The sequence below is a fragment of the Calypte anna genome, chromosome 10 (assembly GCF_003957555.1).
Source record: "Calypte anna isolate BGI_N300 chromosome 10, bCalAnn1_v1.p, whole genome shotgun sequence".
NCBI classification, from domain to species: Eukaryota; Metazoa; Chordata; class Aves; order Apodiformes; family Trochilidae; genus Calypte; species Calypte anna.
The window spans coordinates 19,021,596-19,044,045 of record NC_044256.1 but is presented as its reverse complement, the minus strand read 5'-3'; the positions used below and the strand labels follow the sequence as shown (position 1 = coordinate 19,044,045).

The window sequence follows — 22,450 nt, the reverse complement described above, 5'->3', positions numbered from 1 at the left end:
ACCCCAAGGACAACATAATTTCACCTGAGAGATGGCAAAAAGGTGGGTGGGCTCCTGGCTGAAAATTGGAATTCAAACACATGCTCAAGTGTGGATTTCCCTCTCCTACCCAATCCCCTCCTATGGCTATGGAGGTCATGTAGCCTTACCTACAGACTCTTGAGGGCATAGGGAATCTTTCAACAGCCTTTAGCAATCTTCAGAACATGTTCTCAGGTCTGCCATGGGACATCCTGGGCATTAAACACAGAGCTGTGCAGGACTGAGTGCTTAAGCAGCTTGAATTGTGCTTAAAAAGGTAAAAAAAAAAACAAAACAAACCTTAGTAATGTTTTTATGCAAATGACAATTATCAAAGAGAGGCAGAAAAGGAAGAGCTGTGGAATACTCTGGCACATCCTCTTCATACCAATGAATTCAGACTCTGTGTTTTCTTTTGTGTCTGGTCTGCTGCAAGAGCTTGGCGTGAGCTGGGGCCAAGGCAGCCAGTGGGGAGCATTATCCTGGACCTTCCCACAGAGCTCTTGGCTTGCACTCCCAGAGAAATGTCTCTTCCCTCTGGTTCCCCCTCCTCCTCTGCAGCCAGCCAGCCAAATTCTGAACTTAGTTTCATCACTTTGAGGGTGAAATAACACAAATGACTTCTACAGACCAACCCAGGAGGCTCAGGGATAAATGCAGAACGGGGATCTCGTCCCTGGGCTGCATGTGAGAGCCAAACCCTGCCGAGTACAGGGCTCTTCCTTTTCCAGAGAAAAGTCTGCTTAACAGGAGCAAAACAGTCACAGCCTTAGAGCCTGGAACAGCAAGAAGCTCTCCAAGTTTCCCCAGACTGTCCCCCCCACTGCAGCTTAACTCTGACTTGGAGGAACAAATTAATCTCTGCACTCACCAAGTGGCTGAGCTCTCAGAGGAGGCTGCTGGCAGATCCAGAGCAAGACAGAGAAGTTTCCAACACGGGTGCTTCAGCTCTATCAACACAAAACAACCTTGGCCCAACCACCACCACCACTCAGTGCTAACACTTTGTCATTACAGACGAGCCAAATACATGAAGAAATGTTTATATAGGAGAAAAGCTACAGCAGGTCCTGGCTGCCACCACACACCCCACTTTTATGCTCTTGTTCAACATCAGTTCCCACTCCCCAGTTTGTGTTTATGGTCAGCAGTGTCCTCTCTGCAACCTGAAACCTACCCCACACCTATCAAAGGAGAGCATCAACTGGAGGAATGGGGGAAGGACTGGGTCCTCCCTGGGTTCAGACCACAAACCTTGAGAAACAGGCAGGAGGAGGAGACCAGGCTCCCAAACAGGCAGGAGGAAGAGACCACACTCCCAAACATCAGCAGGTTTGGTGCTAATAGCAAAAATATTTTCCATTAAGGTCATTTTTGTCTCTGACACTCAGATTAATCTGGTGACCTATCCCTCCTCCTGCATTTAAGAAAGGGAAAATATTGTTTCACCAGAAGCTATCAAGCCCTCAGCAGTTAGGATAAACAAAAGGAGAGATTCTTGTCTACTCACAACCTTCAAATTATTCAGGGATTTTGCAACCAGCTTTCTAAAGATTCAGGGACTCCTTTAATAAGTCACTTACACTTTTTGTTTGTAATTTACTCAGCAGAAACCAAAGATGTTTCCTAGGAAGCAGAGGGAGTAGCAAGATTTCAGATCATGCAACAGATGCACCTAACAGCCTAGGAAATACCACTCCCTCTAACATTCATGTGAAATCCAAGATGAAATCATCCCTATCCAACACCAGAGCACTTCTGGTGCCCAAACATTTTGCAGTTCTAGCAGTCAGTTGGCTGCAGTGATCTTGAACCAGTCCATAACAGATGCTGGGTCTAAGGACACCTCTGCTACTTTGCCCTCTCTGGTTGGAGGGAAGGAAAGGTTTCTTTGGCTAGAATCTCTTTCCAGTTGCTAACAGTGGCTGTACTTGACCCCAGCTGTGGTGCTGGGGATGGGGTCACTATGCCCACGTTGCAGAATCAACCCTGATGTGATGTTCCACACCTCCTCAGCCAATGCCCCACTATTGTTTTGTCTCTTCTGCAAAAATAATCAGGTTTTCATTACCCACTGAGTTAAATCCCTACAGAGCTGAAGTGAAAGCAAAGTTTCCAAAGAGATGTTTTGGCTAACAGCTGCTGGGGAAACACACCAATTCCCTTTAAAGCTTCTCTAGCATGCCAAGAACAGCATCCCAAAGATCTCCTCCATAAAAAATTGATTTATTTTTACTCAGTTTTCTTCCATAAAACAACTGGGGTAAAATTGAGCTTATTCAGATAGGATATTAAATGTTAATCAAGAAAGAACTGTCAAATCCCTGATAACCTCTTGCACAGAAAAGCAAACACTGCACAGATGAAAAGATGGAGTTACCAGTACAGGTATCCCAGCTATAACATGGTTTAGAAAACATCTGGGATCAAACAACTGAATGAATAAATTCTGTACCCGATTTTCACCCTCTTCTGCTCAGCTGACTTCGGGTTTACCCTGGAAGAGATGCAGCGAGCACCATCTACAGGGCTTCTGAGGACATGTCACCACCTCCAGCTCTCCCAAAAAAACCAGGGAAACTTTGCTTGGTGCATTGCAACACCCGCTTGCCCGCAGGCACCAGGACTCACCATCTAGAACTGCAAACGATGCAGAAATTGCTCTCCAGCTTCCCAGATGTCGTTTTGGAGATGCAAAGAATAAAAGACAGACTCCTTAGACTTCTTTTCTTTGCTATCAGCTTTATGGTGCCAGAGCAGATTCTAAAAAGCAAAGCAGTTAAAAGAACTTGCAAGGAGTTTTCCTCAGAAGTCATTCCTAGGAGTAAAGTTGATGTAACAGCTTGGACATCTAAAAGCTTTAATTAATCTTAAATTGCCTGAACGTTTGATATTGTCTTGGTTCTGTGGGAGTGACATCTCACTGGTTATTTTGCTCAGGACATCATTTTGATTAACAATTTATTTTCCAGGGCCTGGGCACCAGGAACATCAGAAAAGGTAGGTCCACCCATGCTAATAGATTACTAGAACACTTCTCACAAGTTAAAAATTCTCTCTCATTTGTGCTTGAAATGAATTGTAAATTGTGGTGGAGGAGTTTTGGGTGAGATTTTGTTTACTCACTTCTCTGCTAATCCAGCTTCTGATGCAATCCATGCCTGAGGTCAGCCTCCTGCCATACAGCTGATTAGTGTCAAAAAACCTCACTGTCTATGGGAAGAAGCTTTAGACAAAACATTCTTCTCCTCAGCAAACACCAAATATTTGAATTCCAGTGATGCCTGTTAAGTGTTCTTTAAAAATAACTGATTCCCAGAAGCTCCAGCTGGGAAAACAGAAGGCAAGCAGCCATACCACTGAAACCAGTGATGTTACAAACCCCCCAAAACCCACCCAACATCCCAAGACCTCCATCCACCATCCCTTCCATTGGCATAAGGTGAAAACAAACCTTCCACAGAGCAAACAGAGCAAAAGCAAAATGACTTCACAACCTTGGCAAGCAGTGGGTGAGAGCACAGCACACAAATGCTTGGAGACAAACTTGGTTTTACAGCTTCTGCAGCACAAATTGTACCCTAGGGTCTGCAGACAGAGACAAGAGGAATTCTCCATAGGAGCCTGACTTCCACTTCACTGTTGGTTCCAGTTTTTGATGCTGATTCAGAGGGTTGGATTTCTTGGAGGACTGTGTGTTCTGAAAGACCTGTCAGAGGCAGATTAATTGTTGGACTAATGGCAATGGAATTAAAATCCAGTGACATCTTGCTTTACCAGATGCTTCTTCAGAAACATTTTAATCCACTTTACCTAACACATTTTTCTTGATTATTTTCTTTTTTGCTTTCTTCCCCTCAGTGAGTCACTCCCAAGTTACACCAAGCTCCTGTCACCTTGGCATGGCTCACAGATTCAGCACCTGATGAGTCCCTGAAATAACATGAATGTATTGAAAAGTCCAAAGAGCCAACAGGATGAGTGGAAAAGGCAGGAGCAAAACAGAACCAGTAAAACACCCACCCTACACTACTCCTGCTATTTATGGTTCTTTTCCTCTTGAGGCTTCCAAAATGTCAGTGATAATGCTGGAAACATGAAGCTAGTAGAACAGTGCCTCCCAATAGCTCCAGGAGTTCTGCTTTTAGTTCAATAGTATTCAGAAAAATATTACAACTTGGAGTAAACACTGGAGCAACTCCTAAGATGTGACCAGTCTTCATTTTGCTGTAATCCTCACAGTGTTATATTACTTCTTAAACAAGAAAGTAAAAGAATCATCAGTTCTGGGGCTCTTCCCATGAGATCTTCCTTCCTATGCATGCCACTACCCACAGGCAGGTTGAGGAAAAGCTTGGATTAAATTAATAAGTCATCATCAGGTAAAATCACCTCAATGTGGGGATAAGGTAACTTAAGGATCTGCAAGAAAATCAAAGCATTAAATTTGAAGGTAGAGCAGATATTCCAGACAAATCCCATCCATTAATATCACTAGAAAATCTGTCATGGGTAATATTGCAAAGGAACACACTGCACAGATACTCTTGCCAGACATCATATTAAAGAGAAGATACCTGAGGAATTACTTGGAAATTAAATCTCTTCTACCTACAGCCTCACTTCTGTGATGCCACAAATGAACTCCAGAGAAGCACAGCTGGTTAACACTTCCAGTAACTGCAGAACCAGTGCTTGAAGAAAATTACAGCAGAAGTCCTCAAAAGTAACTTGAAAACTTTGTATAAAAAGAGATTCATTACCCAACAGGGGAAACAGAAATTTATTCACCATCTTCAGCAGTGACAGAGATTCTCTTCCTTGATGGGGAAGGAGCAATGAGTATCATCAGGAACCATGATGAAAACATGCAGATGACAGCAGGATCACTTTGGGAGGAAAGCTCTCAACCAAGTTGGATTTTATAGGCAGGCACTGAAATACTCCACATTACTGTCAACTTAGGGACACTTTCTTCCACATTTTAAAACACATCTGTTTTTTTATGTCCTGGGCCAGTACTTCCCTCCCTTTTAGAGTCTTTTTTTGTCTTGTTAAGTTTGAGTGTTTGAAATCTGCACTCCTGATGAAAGGTTCTTGAGTTCTGCTGGAACCAGGAGTGCATATATCCATTGTAGAAGTCAACTGCTGAGAGCTTCTTCTTTAATACAACTGTTTTGATTCCAACCCAGCCTTCCTAAAAAGCAAAACACACACAAAAAAAAATGGCAGTGTGCTTAAGCACATCTTAAGCTGATGCTCTGTAGGTGTCACTTGGTTGGCTTGCAGAACACATTTTATTTGTCATTATGTTTAGATTACAAGTCAAGTTCTTGCTTCCAAGTGAAAAGTCTGTTAGTGGAGACTAAAAGTTCTTCAAAGCATAATTAAAAGCTTGATGCTAACCTGAACTAGTTCATAAGGAGGGATAATTCAGTTACATAACACACTAAGATTAAAAAAACTCAACTTTAATGCAAGTGAGCAGAAAATAAATGGGGAAAACTCACCTTGCAACGAGCTACCAGCATTTGAGACACTTTATGGTAGATGAGTGAGCCAGGAACAGCTCCATGATCATCCAGTGTCTGATCTGAAAGCAAAGCAACGTTGTCTTGCATCAAAACATTTGAAACACTTCTTTCTCTCTGGGGCACAACAATAATCTTAAGTCAGGATTTTTCTCCAAGCTATTTTCTTGGAGTCTGTTTTATTATGCCCAAAGGAGAGTGAGAACAGGAGGAGAATGAACAGTGGCTCAGTGGCTCTCCTCCAGAAACCACCACCCAGCCCTGTGTGCTCTGGCCCACATGGTTCTTAGGGGCTATGACAGAAAATGGTTTCAGCAACGTTACAGAGGGCCAGGTTTCCTCCTGAGAGCCCCCCAGAGCATGGCATTAGGAGAGGATCTCCTAACTAATCAGCTCTTTAAAATCCTCCAATTTCAGGACCTGCAGCTCACTCAACATCATCACACTGATCTAGTTCAAGCTTCAGAAAGAAGTACTTAAAAGCTGTTGTGCAGTACAGCAGGTTACTAGCTTCAAGTCAGTGTGCTTGAGAGGCCAAGAAAATTTAATTTAACAGATTAGTTAGAGAAGTAAATACCAGGAAACCCAGGGATATTATCCACTGCCACAATATCCAGAAGTTTAACAGTAGTACCCTTCCAGAGAGTCTGTAAAGGAAACTGGAAAGAGGAGCAAGTGAGACACTGAGAATATTTTCACATATTCCAAATAACTGTCAAGGTTTTTATCCCTTATGCAAGATACCCCTGATACCAGTACTAGGAGAAAATTAAGGTACAGGCCCAGATAAGAGACTTTCCTTATTCTATCCAGCTTTCCCTGCTCTTCCTCATCCCATTGACAAGAAAAACATTAGCAGGTGCAGTCATGAGTAAAGCAACCAGCTACAGTAGCTGCTCAGTTGCATGTCATGCAAAGAGGTAATGTTTGTGTTCTGAAAGCCTCTCAGCTGCATCAGTGGGAACCTCAGAGCTGAGGAAACAAAACCACTGAGCTCATTTCCCACTTGGTATCAAACACAAGGAAATTCTCCTCTGCTCTAATTCCACCTCCAGCACTCAGCTCTGCTGGGATTTTAAAACACCACGAAGGTTTTAGTGGCTAAAATAAGTAACCTTGGGGTTTAGTCATTAATGTCTACACCCATCTCAGACATTCTGGAGGATAAAAAAGGGTTAAAAAAATCCCAGTGTCTTACCATGCTTCCTATAGCCCTATGCAGCTGAATTATCTGTGTAGCTGTTTGCTCTTCCCATTTTATACAGCTCTTTTCTACAGATATCTTGGGAGCTGGAGGGGGAAAGAAACAAGAAGACTTCAGGTTTTGTTTTGCATCTTTTTTTTGCAAACAAACACCTTTCCTATTTTATCCTATTTTAAACCCATTTTTATCCTAACCAGTGGCAGCTTTGCCATCTAGCCAGAGGGTGCCTTAGGTGACAGCTGGAGGGAAGATTTTGTAAAAAAACCTCAGTTTGGATTATTGATAGTTTATACTCAGTTGTCTTCTCATTTCCCCACTGCACCACCACTGCTCACACCTATTTACAGGCACAGCTGCAACACTTTTGCCTGTTACAGCCAGAAGAACAACAAACTCACTCAGGTTTAGTGACATCAGTAGTGCTTTGGATATTATACAGGTGACTGGAAAAACAACCCCACAACACTTATGCAGTAAATCTGAAGAATTCTGAAGTATTTTCCCTCTGTGTGACATTTTTAAGCCAGAAAAGGCAGTAAAGAGACCATATTTTAAAAAGCATAACCCAGCACAGGAGGAAGAAAGTTTGTTTTCCAGCTGCTAAAAGGAAAAAAATGAAGAAGTTGTATTAAAGATGATACCTACCAAATGTTACTCCTTCTTTGGGTTGCTCTTTTTTATTTTTTAAACTTTCAGGCAAGTTTTTCAAAACAGCTATCAGCTGCAAAAGGGAATTTTGTTCAGAGCATTAGCAGAGTGGAGTGTAATTATTAACAGTCCATCCAAGACATGCAAATACAGCACTTAACTTTTAATCAGTGGAAAAGCTTTATTTGTAATCAGTGAAACTTTCTTGTGAGCACTTAGAAAATTGTGTCAGTAAGAAACAAACAGCCCAAAGGCATTCTTCACATTGAATCATGATTAAAAAAAAAACCACAAAAAGTATTTTTATGGTGTCTTCTCTAATATTAATCCTTAAATAGGATGGTGACCTTACCATGTTTGCACCCAGCTGAGATAACAGCCCCTCCAGCTCCTTTGCAGTGCAGCAGGGAGGGACAGCAAACTCTTCCTGCTTAATGATTGGGCCTACATCAAACCTGGAAGGCAGAAAAGACACAAGCTAAGTGGAGAAGCTGTAATTCAATTGGCAGGTCAGAAATCTCCACTCCATACACACATCTCCCCTCTTCCAGTTTTAAACCATTTCCCCTTCTCTTCTCACCACCAACCTCTGCACAAAGCCCTGCCCCAGCTTTCCTGTAGCAGTGTGAAGAATTAAAAGCCTGAAGTGCAAATTATGAGCTCACTAAAACACTGAGTTTGTGGCAAGTTTCATTATCAGGTGAAAGCTTCCAAGTGCTTCAACTTCTAGTAATAAACACACACATTAAAAAAAAAAAAACCAACAACAATCAAACAGTGATCACAGGGAATGATTTAAACAAGTTAAGTGGTGATTTGAGAGGCAACAGCAGCAGTTGTTTTGGGAAGCATATCTCACCTACCTTTTTGGTCTTATTTCCATAATTGTCACCCCAGTCACTCTGTCACCATGAAGCACAGTGTGGATTATGGGTGCAGGGCCCCTCCAGCGTGGCAGACAGCTGGGGTGGATGTTCAGCACACCACTGCATTGAGATATTGTCAAGTTAGAAGAGGAACAGCAGAGAGAGGAGGTGCAGATGGGTGTGCAACACTTATTGCACTGAAAGAAATTCAAGAATTAACTTTCTGAAGCGTTACTGGTTTAAAAAGAGAAGTTTAAAGGAAAACTCACACTACACAACCTTCAGTTTCTGAGTGAAGACAGAACACTTACTATGGGAACTGCAGAATAAGCTCCTCACTCAGGAGACGTCCAAATGATGCCACCACACCCACATCAAACTGTCCCACAGGGCCCGTGTGTGGCCACTCATGAACAGGCAGCTGGAGCTCCTGGGCACAGCTCCTGACAGGCAGATCCCCAGGGAGGTGGGAGGGGAGGGTCACCACCTCCAGCCTGGACACCAGGGACTCCTCGCTGGGCTCTCTGGGGTGGACAAAACATTGAAGACTTCGTGAGGAAAAGAGGAGAGAGGAAAGAGGAAAAGGCAGAGACTGGCTCAGCCCCACCTCTCACTGTGTCCCTCTGCCCTTTGCTCCTCCACCTCCTATCCCCCTCCTGGATCCTCAGCCTCCCAACCCCACACTCCTCTCCCATCCTCCTCATCTCACCCCTGGCTCACCCTGGTTAACCCCAGCCCATACCCACTGCCCCCTTCCAAATCCTGACCCCCTGTCATCCCTCTGCATTCACCCACCCGTGACACCACACTCCCACCCTCACCTCCTTCCTTCCCCCTCAACCTCTGCCCAACCCACACGCCCTGCTCACACCGACCCCAGAACATCCCTCACCCCCATGACTGCTCCCCATCTCCCACCCCTCGGTGCTCCCCTCTCCACAGGGTCTGTTGGCCCCTCAACCCCTCCTCTCACTCCTTCAGCCCTTCCATTCAGCTCTCTCCGTCCCGGATCTCCTTGGCACGGCACGGCTCTCCCCGGCCCAGCCCATCCCTCTCCGGCCCGACCCGACCCGACCCTTCCCTGGCTCCCTCACCCCCTCAGCTCCTCCCTGTCTCCCTCAGCTCTTCCTTGGTCCCCTCAGCCCTTTTCTGACACCCTCAGCCTCTCTCTCCCCCCTCAGCGCCTCTCTCCCCCCTCAGCCCTCTCGCCCCCCTCAGCCTCTCTCTCCTCCCCCCCTCAGCCTCTCTCTCCCCCCCCTCAGCCCCTCTCTCCCCCCCTCAGCCTCTCTCTCCCCCCTCAGCCCTCTCGCCCCCCTCAGCCCCTCTCTCCCTCCCTCAGCCCCTCTCTCCCTCTTTCTCCCCCCCTCAGCCCTTCCCTGACCCCCTCAGCCCCTTCCTCCCCACCCCTCCCTCCCTCCCTGCGGTCCGGCAGGGCTCACCGGGCAGCCTGCAGGGCTCTGAGTGCGGTGATGCCGAAGCTGTCGGTACCGAAGAACAGGATTCTCCATGGCGGCCCCGCCGGACCCCGCGCCGCTTTCACCCCTTCGCGCCAGGCACGGAGCAGCCGCCCCCGCATCGCTCCCGTTCCGGCGCCGCCAGATGACGCGGGAGGGCGGGCGGGGACCGGGACCGCCTGGCGGGGCGGGACTGAGGGAGCAGCGGAATCGGGAATTTGATATCGGGAAGCAGCGGAGGAGGAAAGAGCCGAGCCGAGCCCCGAGACGAGCCCCGAGCCGCCACTTTGATACCGGGAAGCAGCGGAGGGGGGAAGAGCCGAGCCAGGGAAGGGCAGGGGACAGAGCCGGGATGGGGAAGGAGCTGAGCCGGGGAAGGAGCCGGGATGGGGCCGGGGCCGGGGAAGAAGCTGGGCCGGGCCGATGCTCCGTAGTGCCCCGCGGGAAAGAGTTTCAGTCCCTGAGAGCGCAACCTCAGCCCGAGTCTCGGCTTCTCACTCCTGAGCGTGGTTTCTGTCACCGCTCAGCGGCTCCCGAGCCGGGGGAGCCCTAACCCCGACCCCCCGGGGGCAGGAATTGCCCCTTCTGCCTCCCTGCAAAGAGAAGGGAAAAATTCCAAGGCGGGAAGGGCTGTGACACGGCGGGCACGGAGCTGGTGGCTCCCGGAGCTGAGCTCTGGTGGCTCCAGGCGGCTTTGGGGAGTGATGGTAATTGACAGAATGTTTGTTTGTAAACCTCGGGCTCAGAATAACCACTCAGGAGAGCCAGCTTCTCCCAGAACATCAGAATAAAAGTAGTTTTACCCTTCCCCTAACAGCGTTCCTGAGCGCCGTGGGAAGATGAGTTATTTGTGTAGGGTTTAACTTCGTGTAAAATGCAGACAGGGGGTCCCTGCGTGTCTAACTCACAGTGCCTGCCGGTAAGAGCTTAGGAAACACGGAATGAGAAAAGATGGAATGAGAAAGGATGGAATGTGAAACTCCAGAACCATTTCCCACATGTGAAAACAACTTGGAATCTGGCTGATGGTTTCTGTCAGAGAGGTACGGGAGGGAAGGATCGCTGAATAAAGTGACATTTGGAGTATTTTTTTTCCCTTTTTCATCTCTCTTTGCCTGTAGTGAAGGCTCCCGGGAGTACAGGAAGTCGGGGCTGAGTTTTTGGCAGCCTTAGGCACGAATAATTAATGTTTTGTTTGCAGCGAGCTGACAAAGTGGACTTAAAACTCCCCCCTCCTGAGCACTGATCAGGCTGTTATTTAATCTGATGCCTTGGGCACGGGGTCTGTGATTTTTAACTGCAGATTTATTTCCAGGTGAAAGTTTCCTGGCAGATTGAAAGCAAAAAAATCTGTTGCACACACAGAGATAAATAAATATATAAAATAAATATATAAATAAAAAGCTCACAAATCTTGCTTTCCTGCTGCGTTTGAACTCTGCTTCGAGTGGAAAAAAAAAAAAAAACCAACAAAGCAACCTGGAGTGTTTAGTTATGTGTAATATTGGGCCAAAGACACAGAAGGGATTAAAAAAAAAACCTCAAAATGAAAGGTGAATTCTTCCTCAGGGCAGGGAAGGGGGATCCAAGGAGGAAGCAGGACACCAATCAATCTCTTATCCCTCTTGCTGCCCAGTCAGAGACCCTGGAAGTGTCTCCAAGAAGTGAGGAGATCCTGCTGGAGAGGCTGCTCCTGAGTACATCCCGAGGAGAAGACTCCTGGGCTCAAGGTCCAGCTCACACCAGTGGGAAACTGGTTTTATTTCAAACACATCACTCCTAGAGGTGCCTTGGCCACCTCTCTGCATCCTGACACTGCCTCCTCCCAGCAGGTTTCTCCCAGAGGCTTCAGCTGAGGGAAATGTGAGTTTTACCCTGACACCCACCACAGAAGTCAGGGAAACTTATATTGGGAGATGTATGGAGGGACCTCACCACTCCCTACAACTCCCTGAGGAACCTCCAGGCCGAACCAGGCCAGTGAGACTTGGGCTGAGCTGTGCTGGGATGGGAGGGGGAGAAACGGGACAGCACGGGGAGAGACAGGACGGGGAGAGATGGGCTCAGCCTGGCTTGGCTTGGCTATCCCCAGCCCTGCTCTCCCCTGCCCAGCCCAGCCCAGCTCTCCCCAGCTCAGCTCGGTCTGGCTCAGCTTGGCACAGTTTGGCCTGGCTCTCCCCGGTCCGATTTGGTCTGGCACGGTTTTGCCCAGCTCAGCTCGGTGTGGCTCAGCTTGGCACAGTTTGGCCTGGCTCTCCCCGGTCCAATTTGGTCTGGCACGGTTTTGCTCAGCTCTCCCCAGCCTGGCCCTCTCCCCAGCCCAGCTCTCCCTTGCCCAGCTCGGCTCTCCCCAGCCCTGCCCTGTCCTGCCCTCTCCAGCCCAACCAGCCACTATTTGGCCTGGCTCTCCCTGGTCTGGCTTTCCCTGGCCTGGCCTGGCCCTCCCCTGCCCTCCCCAGCCCGGCCTGGCTTGGCCAGGCATGGTTTGGCCTGGCTCTCCCCGACCCTGCTTGGCTTGCCTCAGCCTGGCCTGGCTCTCCCCGGCCCTGCCCTGTCCTGCCCTCTCTGGCCCAGCCCAGCCCAGCCAGGCACGGTTTGGCCCGGCTCTCCCCAGCCCGGCTTTCCCTGGCCTGTCCTGCCCTGTTCTGCCCTGCCCTATCCTGTTCTTCCCTGCCCTGCCCTGTCCTGACCTGTCCTGTTCTGCCCTGCCCTGCTCCGCCCTGCCCTGCCCGGCTCTGCTCAGTTTTCCCCTTCCCTTCCCTTCCCTTCCCTTCCCTTCCTTCCCTTCCCTTCCTTCCTCCCTTCCCTTCCCTTCCCTTCCCTTCCTTCCCTTCCCTTCCTTCCCTTCCCTTCCCTTCCCTCCCTTCCCTTCCCTTCCCTTCCCTTCCCTTCCCTTCCCTTCCCCACCCCACCCTACCCGGCCCGGTTCTCCCTGGCTCAGCTCTCCCTGGCCCATCTTGGCCCGACTCTCCCCAGCCTGGCTCATTATAGTAAAGAAACAGTCTTTCAGATCTATAATCAAAGTCTGCCTGTCTTGGGGTAACACAGCAGGACTTGGTTGTCCCTGCTGTAACGGCCCCATGTCCATCATTTGTGAACTGATCTTCCTTAGATATGCAGCAAACGCCATTTATCAGATTTCTTTCGAACGGTGAAAACGGGCGTGTTCCACGGGCTTGGGGATGGTGGAATATTTCCAGCCTCCTGGTTCATCTCCTGGTTCTTGGGTTCATCAGAGAGCCAGTTTAAGGAAACAACGGGGGCTGCTCAGCAGTGTCCATAACTCAAAAGGTTGCTTTTATCAGTAGTGATGATTGCTCCTAATTGATTGAGCACAACACGGCCCATTAGCACCTGTAGATTACCGGGCAGGTCCATTGCACACACCATCAGAGTTACTGGGATCTCTGAACGTACACTGACTGGTACTGGTTTAGCTCTAACCTGTGTCGTGGACCCTCCCCCAACACCAACGATATTAGAATGGGGTAATTTTAAGGGTGGGTGTGCTTTGCCCACAGAGTCATTCACCCTGAGGGCTTTAACATGGCCTTGGCTTAAAGAAAAAAAAAAAAAAAGGTTAATATCTGCTTTATCAGGACGTGCTTCCTCTACAGAACAAGGACCAAACCATGCAGAGTGAACATTGCTGTTTATTTTAACCCCAGGGTGACTTATTACTGAGTGTCACTCTGAGTGCTCTTTTAACCCTGATCATGCCAAGAGCTTGAGCAAACAAGCTGGAAGTTCCTCTGGACCTCCTAAGGGAAAAGGTCGTTCACCTGCTGCTGGGAATGGACCCACTAAAGAGGTGTGTTGGGTTGGGTTGGGTTGGGTTTTTTTGTTGTTTTTTTTTTCTCCAGGGGCTGGAGGGAACCTCACCTGCTGAACTGTGCTTCACCCAGGACTCAGAATGAATCACACACAGCTCGTAGCAAAAGGAGGGGAGGAGGAAGGGAAGACCTCCTCACCCTGCTAAGGCTCTGCCAAGGAGAAGGCTGCAGGGCTGAAAGAAGAAATGTGATTTCCTCCCTGCTGGCAGGAGTGTTTCTGGTGAGTTGGAGAAGGAAACTGGTGCACTGGCTGTGGGGTTAATTTGTAGTTCTCTGGAAAAAAAAAAGGATTGTTTGTTTAGTTCAGTTAGAGGCTTTATTCCAAGCTCAAACCCTTGGGAATTTTAAGTAAAGGCTGTGGGACTTGTTTAGGGAGAGACTGAGTGGCAAGGGAGAAGCAAGCTGGGGTAACTCCTGCATATAAACAGCCTGGAAAGCAGTCAAAGAGAAATACTTAATATAACTCAGATTTGTTCTCTAACTCTTGAATTTACAGAGGTTGCAAACCAGCACAGATTGCATTCTGGCTTTAGGATTTCAAATACTCAGCAGTTGTGTTCTTTAACTGAGCTTGGTACCTTTCTCAACTCACCCATCCATTTGTATCTGGGTGGGTGGCTGCCATTCTGTATCTTGTATGAATCCCAAAGATGGGAAATCCAGCTTTTATCATTCCCTTGGAATAAGTGACACAATTTAATGCAGTGAAGATAAGATAACCACCAGAGAGAGAGAGGCTGAATGACAAAAGGAGACTATTTTACTATTTTAAGTGCATTACCCCGTACTCTGTAGTGAGTAGAATGTCCAAAGGGACATAATCATCTTTGATGGACTTTCCAGAAGACTTTTTTCCTCCATCTTTACATATATCAGTATTGTGAATATCTCAGGACTTCTCATTTGCAGAGTAAGAGCAACATCTGGCTTGGTAGAGCAACCTCTACTGTTATTCCTGATAAAAACCAACATACAAAGCTGTTGGGAACATGTGTGTTCTTGCATGGGACAACCCTGTCACTGGCTTGTGACAAATTCTACAGCACCAGTCCCTCAGCTCTGTCTTGCACGTGTGGTGGGGCTCATATCTCCAAAGGCTTCCATCAGGATTTTACCATTCAGAGGAGTCACTTCCCAGTTTTCTTTTCTGGACATTTGAGGATGCCACTGAAATCCACAGATCCAGATCAAGAGGATTTGGGACAGCACTGGCAAGTGACTCTTTCTTCCTGGAATACACACACCACATAAATTCTGCAGCTTTTTGTAGTGAAAATCCCATTTGAAAAAAAAAAAAAATTACAAAATAATTCAGGTGTAAATGTAAACTTCAAACAACAGAGGCAAAATGTTTCTTTGAGGGGCCTCTTTGTTCTTTCTGCCTCCTTCCAGACAAGCTTAAAATGCAGGAGCTTCCTCTCATTTGAGCTTCCCATGTTGTGCTCAAGCTGGGAAGCAACCTTAGAAAGGTCTTGGGTCTCTTCAGAGGGCTTGGAGACCAAAATCCACACCTCAGAGTTGCCTGAGGACTCATCCCCATCCAACAGCAGTTGGATATCAGAGTTGCCTGGGAAGACATCACCCGTGTTCTCTTGGCTGGTTTGGTGACACCAGGGTGGAGGCATCAGGCAGAGCAGCCATGGGAGGGAAGCTGGAGGAAAAGACTTCAAAAATCTTCCTTTCAGCCTGGGAGATCCAAACCCTCCAGAACATGTCCAGCTCAGCTGTGGGAATCACTCATTCCTTACTGGGCAAACTGGTGGTGCAGGCAGTGTTCTGGACCCTGCTGAGGCTGGAGTAGATACAGCAACACTTTGTTTTGTGGATAAATGAAACTTCCAAAGTAGCCTGGTCAGTTGGATGTAGATGTAAAAGATCTTTAAAATAAGTTTGTTTGGTTTTTTCCTGAAAATATTTGACTTGAATTCCCTGCTAACACAAGATAAACCCATTCTGCTCCCACTGAGAAGTTCCAGCCTCCCACATCTGGGGGAGATTTGGTGATCACTGACTTAGGAAGTAACAAAGGAGGCTGAGCAGCTTTCTTGGCATCCCTGCTGTGCCTGGTGGCTTTAGGGGGGTGCCAGGAGGGGGCCCACAAGTTATGAAAAACCTTTGGAAAAAAATCAGCACCAGCCACCTCAACTGTTCCTGTTGGAAAAACCTCTGGCAGAAGATCCCACACATTCAAGCTGCACTTCATAGTAGGGTGGAGCAAACTTGGAACCTGACTTCCTTGGCACCAAGACTTTATTTCCTCCTTTCTGAGGGGTGATCCATGGCAATGAGCTCAAACTTACCTGGGTGCTGGGATAATTTTCATACAAAACCCCAGGGAGCAGCTTCAACCCTACTTGGTGAACCAAAGAGGACCACGGATTTCAGAGCCCTCTCCTCAAGGAGGTGCTGAGGGGTGGTTTTTCCTGCAGCAGGGAGCAAGGCTCTGTGCCTGCTGGGCTATAAAAAGTGAACTTTGAATTGTGAAGCCATTGAGAAGGGGAGGGGGGGAATAGGAACAGTCATGAGGTCTCTAACCCATAGGACAAATGCTTCCCTGAGGAGTCAGCAGCAGGGTTGGTGACACGGGGGGACATGGGTGGCTCAGACAGTGCCAGCCCATGCTACCAAGGTAGGTGGAAACTGAGAGTCTCAGGCAGTCATAAAAATCTTAAATCTTCCTGAAATCATTGCTGGCCTCTGAGGGACACACGTGTCATAGAATCATAGAATAGGCTGGGTTGGAAGGGACCTCAGAGATCATCGAGTCCAACCCTTGATCGTGTCCTGTGGGCTCATTCACCCACGGGTGGGTGATGGCTCAGGTGAGGCTGAGAAGGAGGGGAGGGGGGGGAAAGAACCAACCTGACCACATCCAGCTCACAGCAGATGGACAAGAGAGGTCCAGATCCTTCCAAAGGATATGAAGAACTGAGCTGGACAAGCAGCCATAAAAGCTGGGTTGATGCCACTGATAAATGAGGGACTAAAGGTCAGGGAGGAGCTTTCTGCTCCCCTGAGGGATGGGAGTTACCTGTGGCTCAATGGCAACCAGGTTTCCTCCTTTGGGGGCTGAGCCCTCCACTCCCTCAGCTCCATGCCCACCTGTGGCTGGGCAGAAGGTATCCCTGTGCCCAGGGATGTGTTCCCTAAGCTCATGGCAGAGGAGCAGAGGGGTTGGTTGGGGAGGAGCTGGTTCCCAGCAGCTGCATGGGGTCACCAGGGCAGAAAGCCCTGGGCCAGACCTGCTCTGCTGTCACCTCAGTAGCTCCCAGGATGTCCACACCTTGTCCTGGCACCTCACACCGCAGATGACAGATGTCACAGCTTCTGGGGTGCCTCTGCTCCCCAGGAAGAGGGAGGGGAAGTTTCATGGGCATGGAGCTGTTGAAATCATCATCACTTTCACTTGTGGTTTTGTCTGCTTTCATCTGCTGGAGACACCAGAGGGGAAACATCCTGACCTGCTGTCCCCATGAGGAGTAGCTCACAACTTCCGGGGCTGTCCCAGGGGCACAGCCCAGCAGGACCTGGCAGAGAACCTCAGGAGGTTGCCCCTCACCTCCCATCTCTCTCTCTCTCTCTCCCAGGTGTCTGCACACTGAGGAACCACCAGTGAAGGTGTGATCCACCCCAGCTGCCCATACAAACATGAAGTTCTGCTGGATAATCCTATTTTTCCTGCTGCAAGGTAGAGTCTTGGCTTTGAGGCTCCTGGTGTGGGTGAAGCTCACCCCTGCTGAGGTTGGGCTTCTTCTCAGGCTCTTCCCAACACCCAGCTCAGCAGGGGTGACACAAGACACTGGACACCTCCAAGAGTGTCCAGCAAACCGTCTGGCCTTATGGCAAAGGGCAGATGCCTTAAAGACCCTCATTCCCTAGAAAGAGGGTTTCTTCCTCTCCATAGGACTTTTCCTCCACCTACACCAGCAGCAGCTCAGCTCAGCCATGGGAATGTTTCCTGTGCTCCCAACACTGTTGCAGTCTCTTTGGTAAACACCTAGAATTCATAGTATCATAGGATTTTCAGGGTTGGAAGGGACCTTTAAGATCATCCAGTTCCAACTCCCATGGAGCAGAGGAGAGGGGGAGAATCACCTGCTGGCCACACTTCTCCTGATGCAGCCAAGGATCTGGTGAGCAACCAGAAACCTGACCCAGGGAGATGTTTTTTGAACCCAGCATCAATGTCTGGGTGTGCAGAAGGATGTTGCAGCTGACACTTCAGGGTTAGAGAACCAAGCTGGAAAGACCTGGGCTCCAAACCTCCTTTGGTTCCCCAGAAACAGAGCCATTGGAGGCAGTTCCCAGTCACAGGATGGTTCCTGTAGGTTCCTGCTGTCCCATGCCTTCATCCAAGAGGGGAGTATCTAAAACATGGATCTCCTGGGTCTCAGGGGGTTCTGAAGTGGTGGTTTGGAGGGATGGCCATGGGCTTCAAGGCCCAGAAGAGTGGAGATAGGAGGGCAAAGGCTTCCTCCCCAAAAGGAAGAAAAAAAGTGATAAGCAGCTCTTGAGATAAGCTCTAGAAAATTTAAGAGGATGAGAGGAAATGGGTTTATATTGTGACAGGGGAGGTTTAGGTTGGATATTAGGAAAAATTTCCTTACTGGAAGAGTGGTGAGGCATTGGAATGGGCTGCCCAGGGAGGTGGTGGAGTCACCATCGCTGGAGGTGCTGAAGCAGCATTTAGATGTGGGACTTCAGGAGATGGTTTGGGGGCTGTGGGAGCTGGATTACAGCTGGACTCGATGGTCTTGAAGGTCTTTTCCAACCTGAATGATTCCATGAATCCCATGTCCTGTGCTGAGGAGATGGCCACCTCACCCACGGGTTTCTTTGCAGGCACAGAAACTTTCCTGATGAAAAATGCTAAAGCCAAGCTGTGTTTACAAGCCAGCCCAGCCCCTGGGAATTTAATCCTGGAGGACTGTAATCCAGAGTCAGCTTTCCAGGACTGGTCTTGGCAAGGGGATTGGTTGCTGAACCATGGCACGGGGAGCTGCCTCTCCTTGCTGAGGACCAGCACCCTGCAAACAAGTCCCTGCAGCAACCTGGGCCACACCAGCTGGGACTGCTCCAATTCCCTGCTCTCTCCTCTGGGCAGCAGCCAGGGCTACCTGGTGGCCAACAAGAGAGGAGTTGCCCTCAGTAATGGGCAAGGGCTGAAGGCTCAGTGGCAAGATGGTGGAGATCAGAGCATCTGTGAGCAGAGAGCAGGTAAGGGATGCACCAACACTGCACCCAGGCAGGGTCCTGAGGGCTTTCCAGTCCTGCTGCCCCTGGGCTCTGCAGAAACATCCTCCATTTCTTGGCTCATGAGATAAAGCCTGTGCCCTCAGGGCTGCCTTTTGCTGGCCCTGAGAGCCCTGCAGGAGGCTGTAGGCTAAAGTTTGCAGTGAGCAACCTTTGTGTCTTTCTGCTCTTTCCCTCCACAGCAGAGCAGGAGGTGCACATCCCTGCAGCCCTTGCCAGCACCCATGGGTATGACCAGAGAGCAGGGAATAGCACCCTGGGGATGGCTCAGGAAGAGCTGGAGGAGCTGCTCTGGTTCTTCCGGAGGGAAGATGGTGAGTGGCACTCATGTTCCTCAGATCCACACTTCTTGGTTTTTAACCCTCCTGCTGGGTGAACTCATAGAATCACAGAAAATTAGGGGCTGGGACCTCAAAAGACTGAGTCCAAACCCCCCTGCCAGAGCAGGGGCACCTCCAGCAGGACACACAGGAACACATCCAGGTGGGCTTGGAATAACTCCGGGGAAGGAGACTCCACAGCCTCCCTGAGAAGCCTGGGCCAGGGCTCCCTCACCCTCACAGTGAACAAATTCTTCCCAATATTTATATGGAACCACCTGTTCTCCAGTTTATAACCACTGCCCCTTGTCCTGCTGCTGGTCACCCCTTGAGTCCATCCTCCTGGCACCCACCCCTTAGATATTCCTAAAAGTTGTTGAGGTCCCCCCTCAGTCTCCTCTTCTCCAACCTCCCTCAGCCTTTCCTCATAAGGGAGATGTTCCTCTCCCTTCAGCATCTTGGTAAGGATGGAATTCCCCCAAGAGGTGATGAACCTCAGAGCTACCAACCCTTGGTCTCACCTCCAGAAGAAGAAGGCCACAGGTAAAGGCTGCCATGGGGCTTTGCTGAGCTGCTCTCTCTTCCCAGCAAAGGTTTCAGCCTCTTCCACAGCCTGCCCTGAGAGCAAAGGTCTGGGTTGAGCAGTGATTTTTGGCAGGGTGGAGGTAGGAGGTTGATATGAGCAGGTCAGTGCCCTGAGGGTCAACTTCAAAGCCATAAAAAGGAAGATAAAAGAAAAAAATCAAGGCCAGAGCACCCACTGCCATCCCTGCTGCACACCCCAGCTCCTCTCCCACTGCAGAACCCCACTGTGGTACTGGGGGGAAGGGCTGGAGAGGATAGGGACCCTTTGAGCTCTGCAGCCCTCAGCCTGGCTCCCACCCTCAGGCACAGCTACTCCCAGTTCAGGGGCAAAAAAAAAAATACTTTTCCACTATTTAGTGGAAAGGCCATGAGGGGCAGGTGTGGGTCAGTGGCCAAGGTGGTGGAAAGCAGCTGTGTAAGTCTTCTGCCCAAGAGGGAGATACACCTGAGGTTATCTTCAAATAATCCTTTGGATTATTATCCTCAAATATCCTTTGGAGTGTGTCCAGAGAAGGGCCATGGGGATGCTCAGAGGGCTGGAGCACCTCTCCTGTGAGGACAGACTGAGAGAGTTGGGGTTTTCAGTCTGGAGAGGAGAAGGCTCCAAGGAGACCTTATAGTGGCCTTCCAGTATCTGAAGAGGTTGCAAGAAAGCTGGGGAGGGACTTTTGAGGCTGTCAGGGGGTGATAGAACATGGGGGATGGATTCAAACTAGAGGTGGGGAGACTTAGATTGGAAGTTAGGAAGAAGTTCTTCCCCATGAGGGGGGTGAGACCCTGGCACAGGTTGCCCAGAGAGGGAGTGGAAGCCCCCTCCATCCCTGCAAGTTTTTAAGACCAGCCTGGAGAGGGCTCTGAGCAACCTGATCTGGTGGGAGGTTCTGATCCATGGCAGGGGGGTTGGAACTGGATGATCTTAAAGGTCCCTTCCAACCCTGAAAATTCTGTGATTCTATGAAAACTGTGAGCTGGGTGCTCTGCTCTGGGTGCTGAGCTGAACACCAGCAGCACCTCTGCCCTCATCCTGCAGCCAGGCCATGGCACTCTGAGCTGGGGTATTCTCAGGACCTGCTTGGCCAGGCTCTGTGGGACACACTGACACTGCCTCTCTGTCCTTTCCTCCAGCATCAGCATGGAATTACTCTGTCCTTGCACTTTCCTTCGTGGCCATGACTTTGGGTCTTGTCCTCTTGGCCATTGATATTGTGCAAAACAGGTGAGCCAGGAAAATCTGGAGTTCTTTTGGTTTGGGGTGATGTGCTGAGACAGCTCCAGGCAGGCAGACGTGGGTTTGGTGGGGCAGAGCTGAGATATTGAGTAGGACCAAGCCCTGGGAGATGGGGAAAGGACCAAAGAAAAATTCCCTTTGGGTGGAAAACCCTTCCTGGCTCCCTGCTCTCCTCATGTGTCTCAAGTCACTTCACTTCTCCAGGCTCTGGATCTTCACTAGCAAAGCATCTGCAACAGATGTGGGGCTGTTGGAAGTGACATTAAATGTGTGTCATGTGAAGTGCTCTTCCATAAGAACAGGGACATTTAGGGACCCCAGAGCAGGGCTCCCCAGCTTTTCCCCATCTGCATTCTGTGGTGTTCCCTTGGGCCATCCAGCCCCACCCTGCAGCTGGGGAACAACTTGAGCTTTAAAATGAGAGAAAAACAGGAAATGTCACAGGGCCACCAAGCTTTCCTGGTGAGGAGGGCTCACTGGGTGCTCCTGCCTAGCTTTTGGGTGATGTTCTCCCAGGAGGAACCCTGCAGCCTTGTGTACTGAAGGTTTTCCTAGGGCCAAGGTGTGACAATGTGACATCCCCAGGGGGTGCTGCCTGTCCCCAGATGCAGGCTGAACTTGCTGCTTCACCCTGCATTTCCTTTGTGTTCAGGAAAAGGAAAATCCACATGTACAGAGAAGCCCAGCAGGCTGAGCTGGGAGCCAAGCAAGCCCTGATGCCCGTGCAGGAATACAGCCCCACTGAAGCTGAAAAGCAGGAGCTGGCACCCCAGGATCAGAGATCAGGAGAAGTGACAGTCCAGTGGAAGGATGGGACTGTCACCTCCCTGTACACAGAACGACCTGAGGATGCCATGTAATGGTTGGGGGGAGCCAAACCATTCAAGCCCTGAGGAACAAGTCAGGATATCTCAGCTCCTGGTGATGGAAGTTTAAAAATGCAATTTAGCCTGGGGAGAGAGAGGGAAAAAAGAAGAAAGCAGCAGAGTTGCACCCACAGAAGTGGCTCTGGCCTTGAGGCAAACCCGTGCCTCCAAGTTTCAGCTCCCAGCTGGATAGTTGGCTGCCTCCCCCTTTTCTCCTGCACCAGATTTCCCTCTCCCTCAGATGCCATCACCACACGTGGGTGGGAGCTGAGCAGGGCAGGAGGTGGGAGGCAGGAGGTTGGAGCTTTTCCTGCAGTCAGCCAGGTATCTCCATCAGGAAAACAGCCACGCTGGAGCTGAGGCACTTCTGTTCTTTTCAGAAATTCTTTATTAAAATACTTTCCAAAGTGGTCAATTGCAATCCCATATTGAATATCCATATCAGGAAGGTCATATACATATATATATATGTATATATGTACAAATATACAAGTGGATATTTTACTCTGCAGAGTAACTGCTGCTCCAGGGAGAAGCAGCAAGTTTAACCTGGCACAGCAAATGAAACCAACTGCAGAGCCCCTGGCCCTGGCCTGGGGACAGGCAGGGATCTGGGCTGCTTTAGGATTCACTTCATGCCC

At 49.2% G+C, this 22,450-nt stretch overlaps 2 protein-coding genes across 4 annotated transcripts; one reads left to right on the top strand and one right to left on the bottom strand.

Annotated features, from left to right (window-relative positions):
• Positions 1-2,820: 2,820 nt before the first annotated feature.
• MTFMT (mitochondrial methionyl-tRNA formyltransferase) lies at positions 2,821-9,873 on the bottom strand. Its single transcript, XM_030456797.1, is given in 10 exon segments — positions 2,821-5,067; positions 5,069-5,218; positions 5,532-5,614; positions 6,130-6,211; positions 6,751-6,842; positions 7,402-7,477; positions 7,757-7,859; positions 8,268-8,390; positions 8,582-8,794; positions 9,710-9,873. Coding segments are annotated over 10 exon segments (1,149 nt in total). The 5' UTR covers positions 9,847-9,873; the 3' UTR covers positions 2,821-4,977.
• A 3,694-nt stretch (positions 9,874-13,567) lies between these two features.
• SLC51B (solute carrier family 51 beta subunit) lies at positions 13,568-22,216 on the top strand. Of its 3 annotated transcripts, none has more exons than XM_030457131.1 (6): positions 13,568-13,777; positions 17,145-17,245; positions 18,400-18,774; positions 18,996-19,124; positions 20,841-20,931; positions 21,596-22,216. In XM_030457131.1, the coding sequence occupies exons 2-6, from the start codon at positions 17,206-17,208 to the stop codon at positions 21,801-21,803; spliced, it is 843 nt and encodes a 280-aa protein (XP_030312991.1). In that variant the 5' UTR covers positions 13,568-13,777; positions 17,145-17,205; the 3' UTR covers positions 21,804-22,216. The 3 variants fall into 3 exon arrangements, with proteins under 3 accessions (XP_030312991.1, XP_030312989.1, XP_030312990.1); XM_030457129.1 differs by having other exon boundaries at positions 13,569-13,777; positions 18,993-19,124; XM_030457130.1 differs by lacking the exon at positions 13,568-13,777 and adding an exon at positions 16,166-16,186 and having other exon boundaries at positions 18,993-19,124.
• The last annotated feature ends 234 nt before the right edge of the window (positions 22,217-22,450 follow it).

Excerpts from the sequence above, each read along its gene's own strand:
- SLC51B (XM_030457129.1), top strand. The coding sequence starts at position 17,206 with ATGAAGTTCTGCTGGATAATCCTATTTTTCCTGCTGCAAG. Across the intron at positions 18,775-18,992 it reads CATCTGTGAGCAGAGAGCAG|CAGAGCAGGAGGTGCACATC; the intron begins GTAAGGGATGCA and ends TTCCCTCCACAG. Across the intron at positions 19,125-20,840 it reads GTTCTTCCGGAGGGAAGATG|CATCAGCATGGAATTACTCT; the intron begins GTGAGTGGCACT and ends CCTTTCCTCCAG.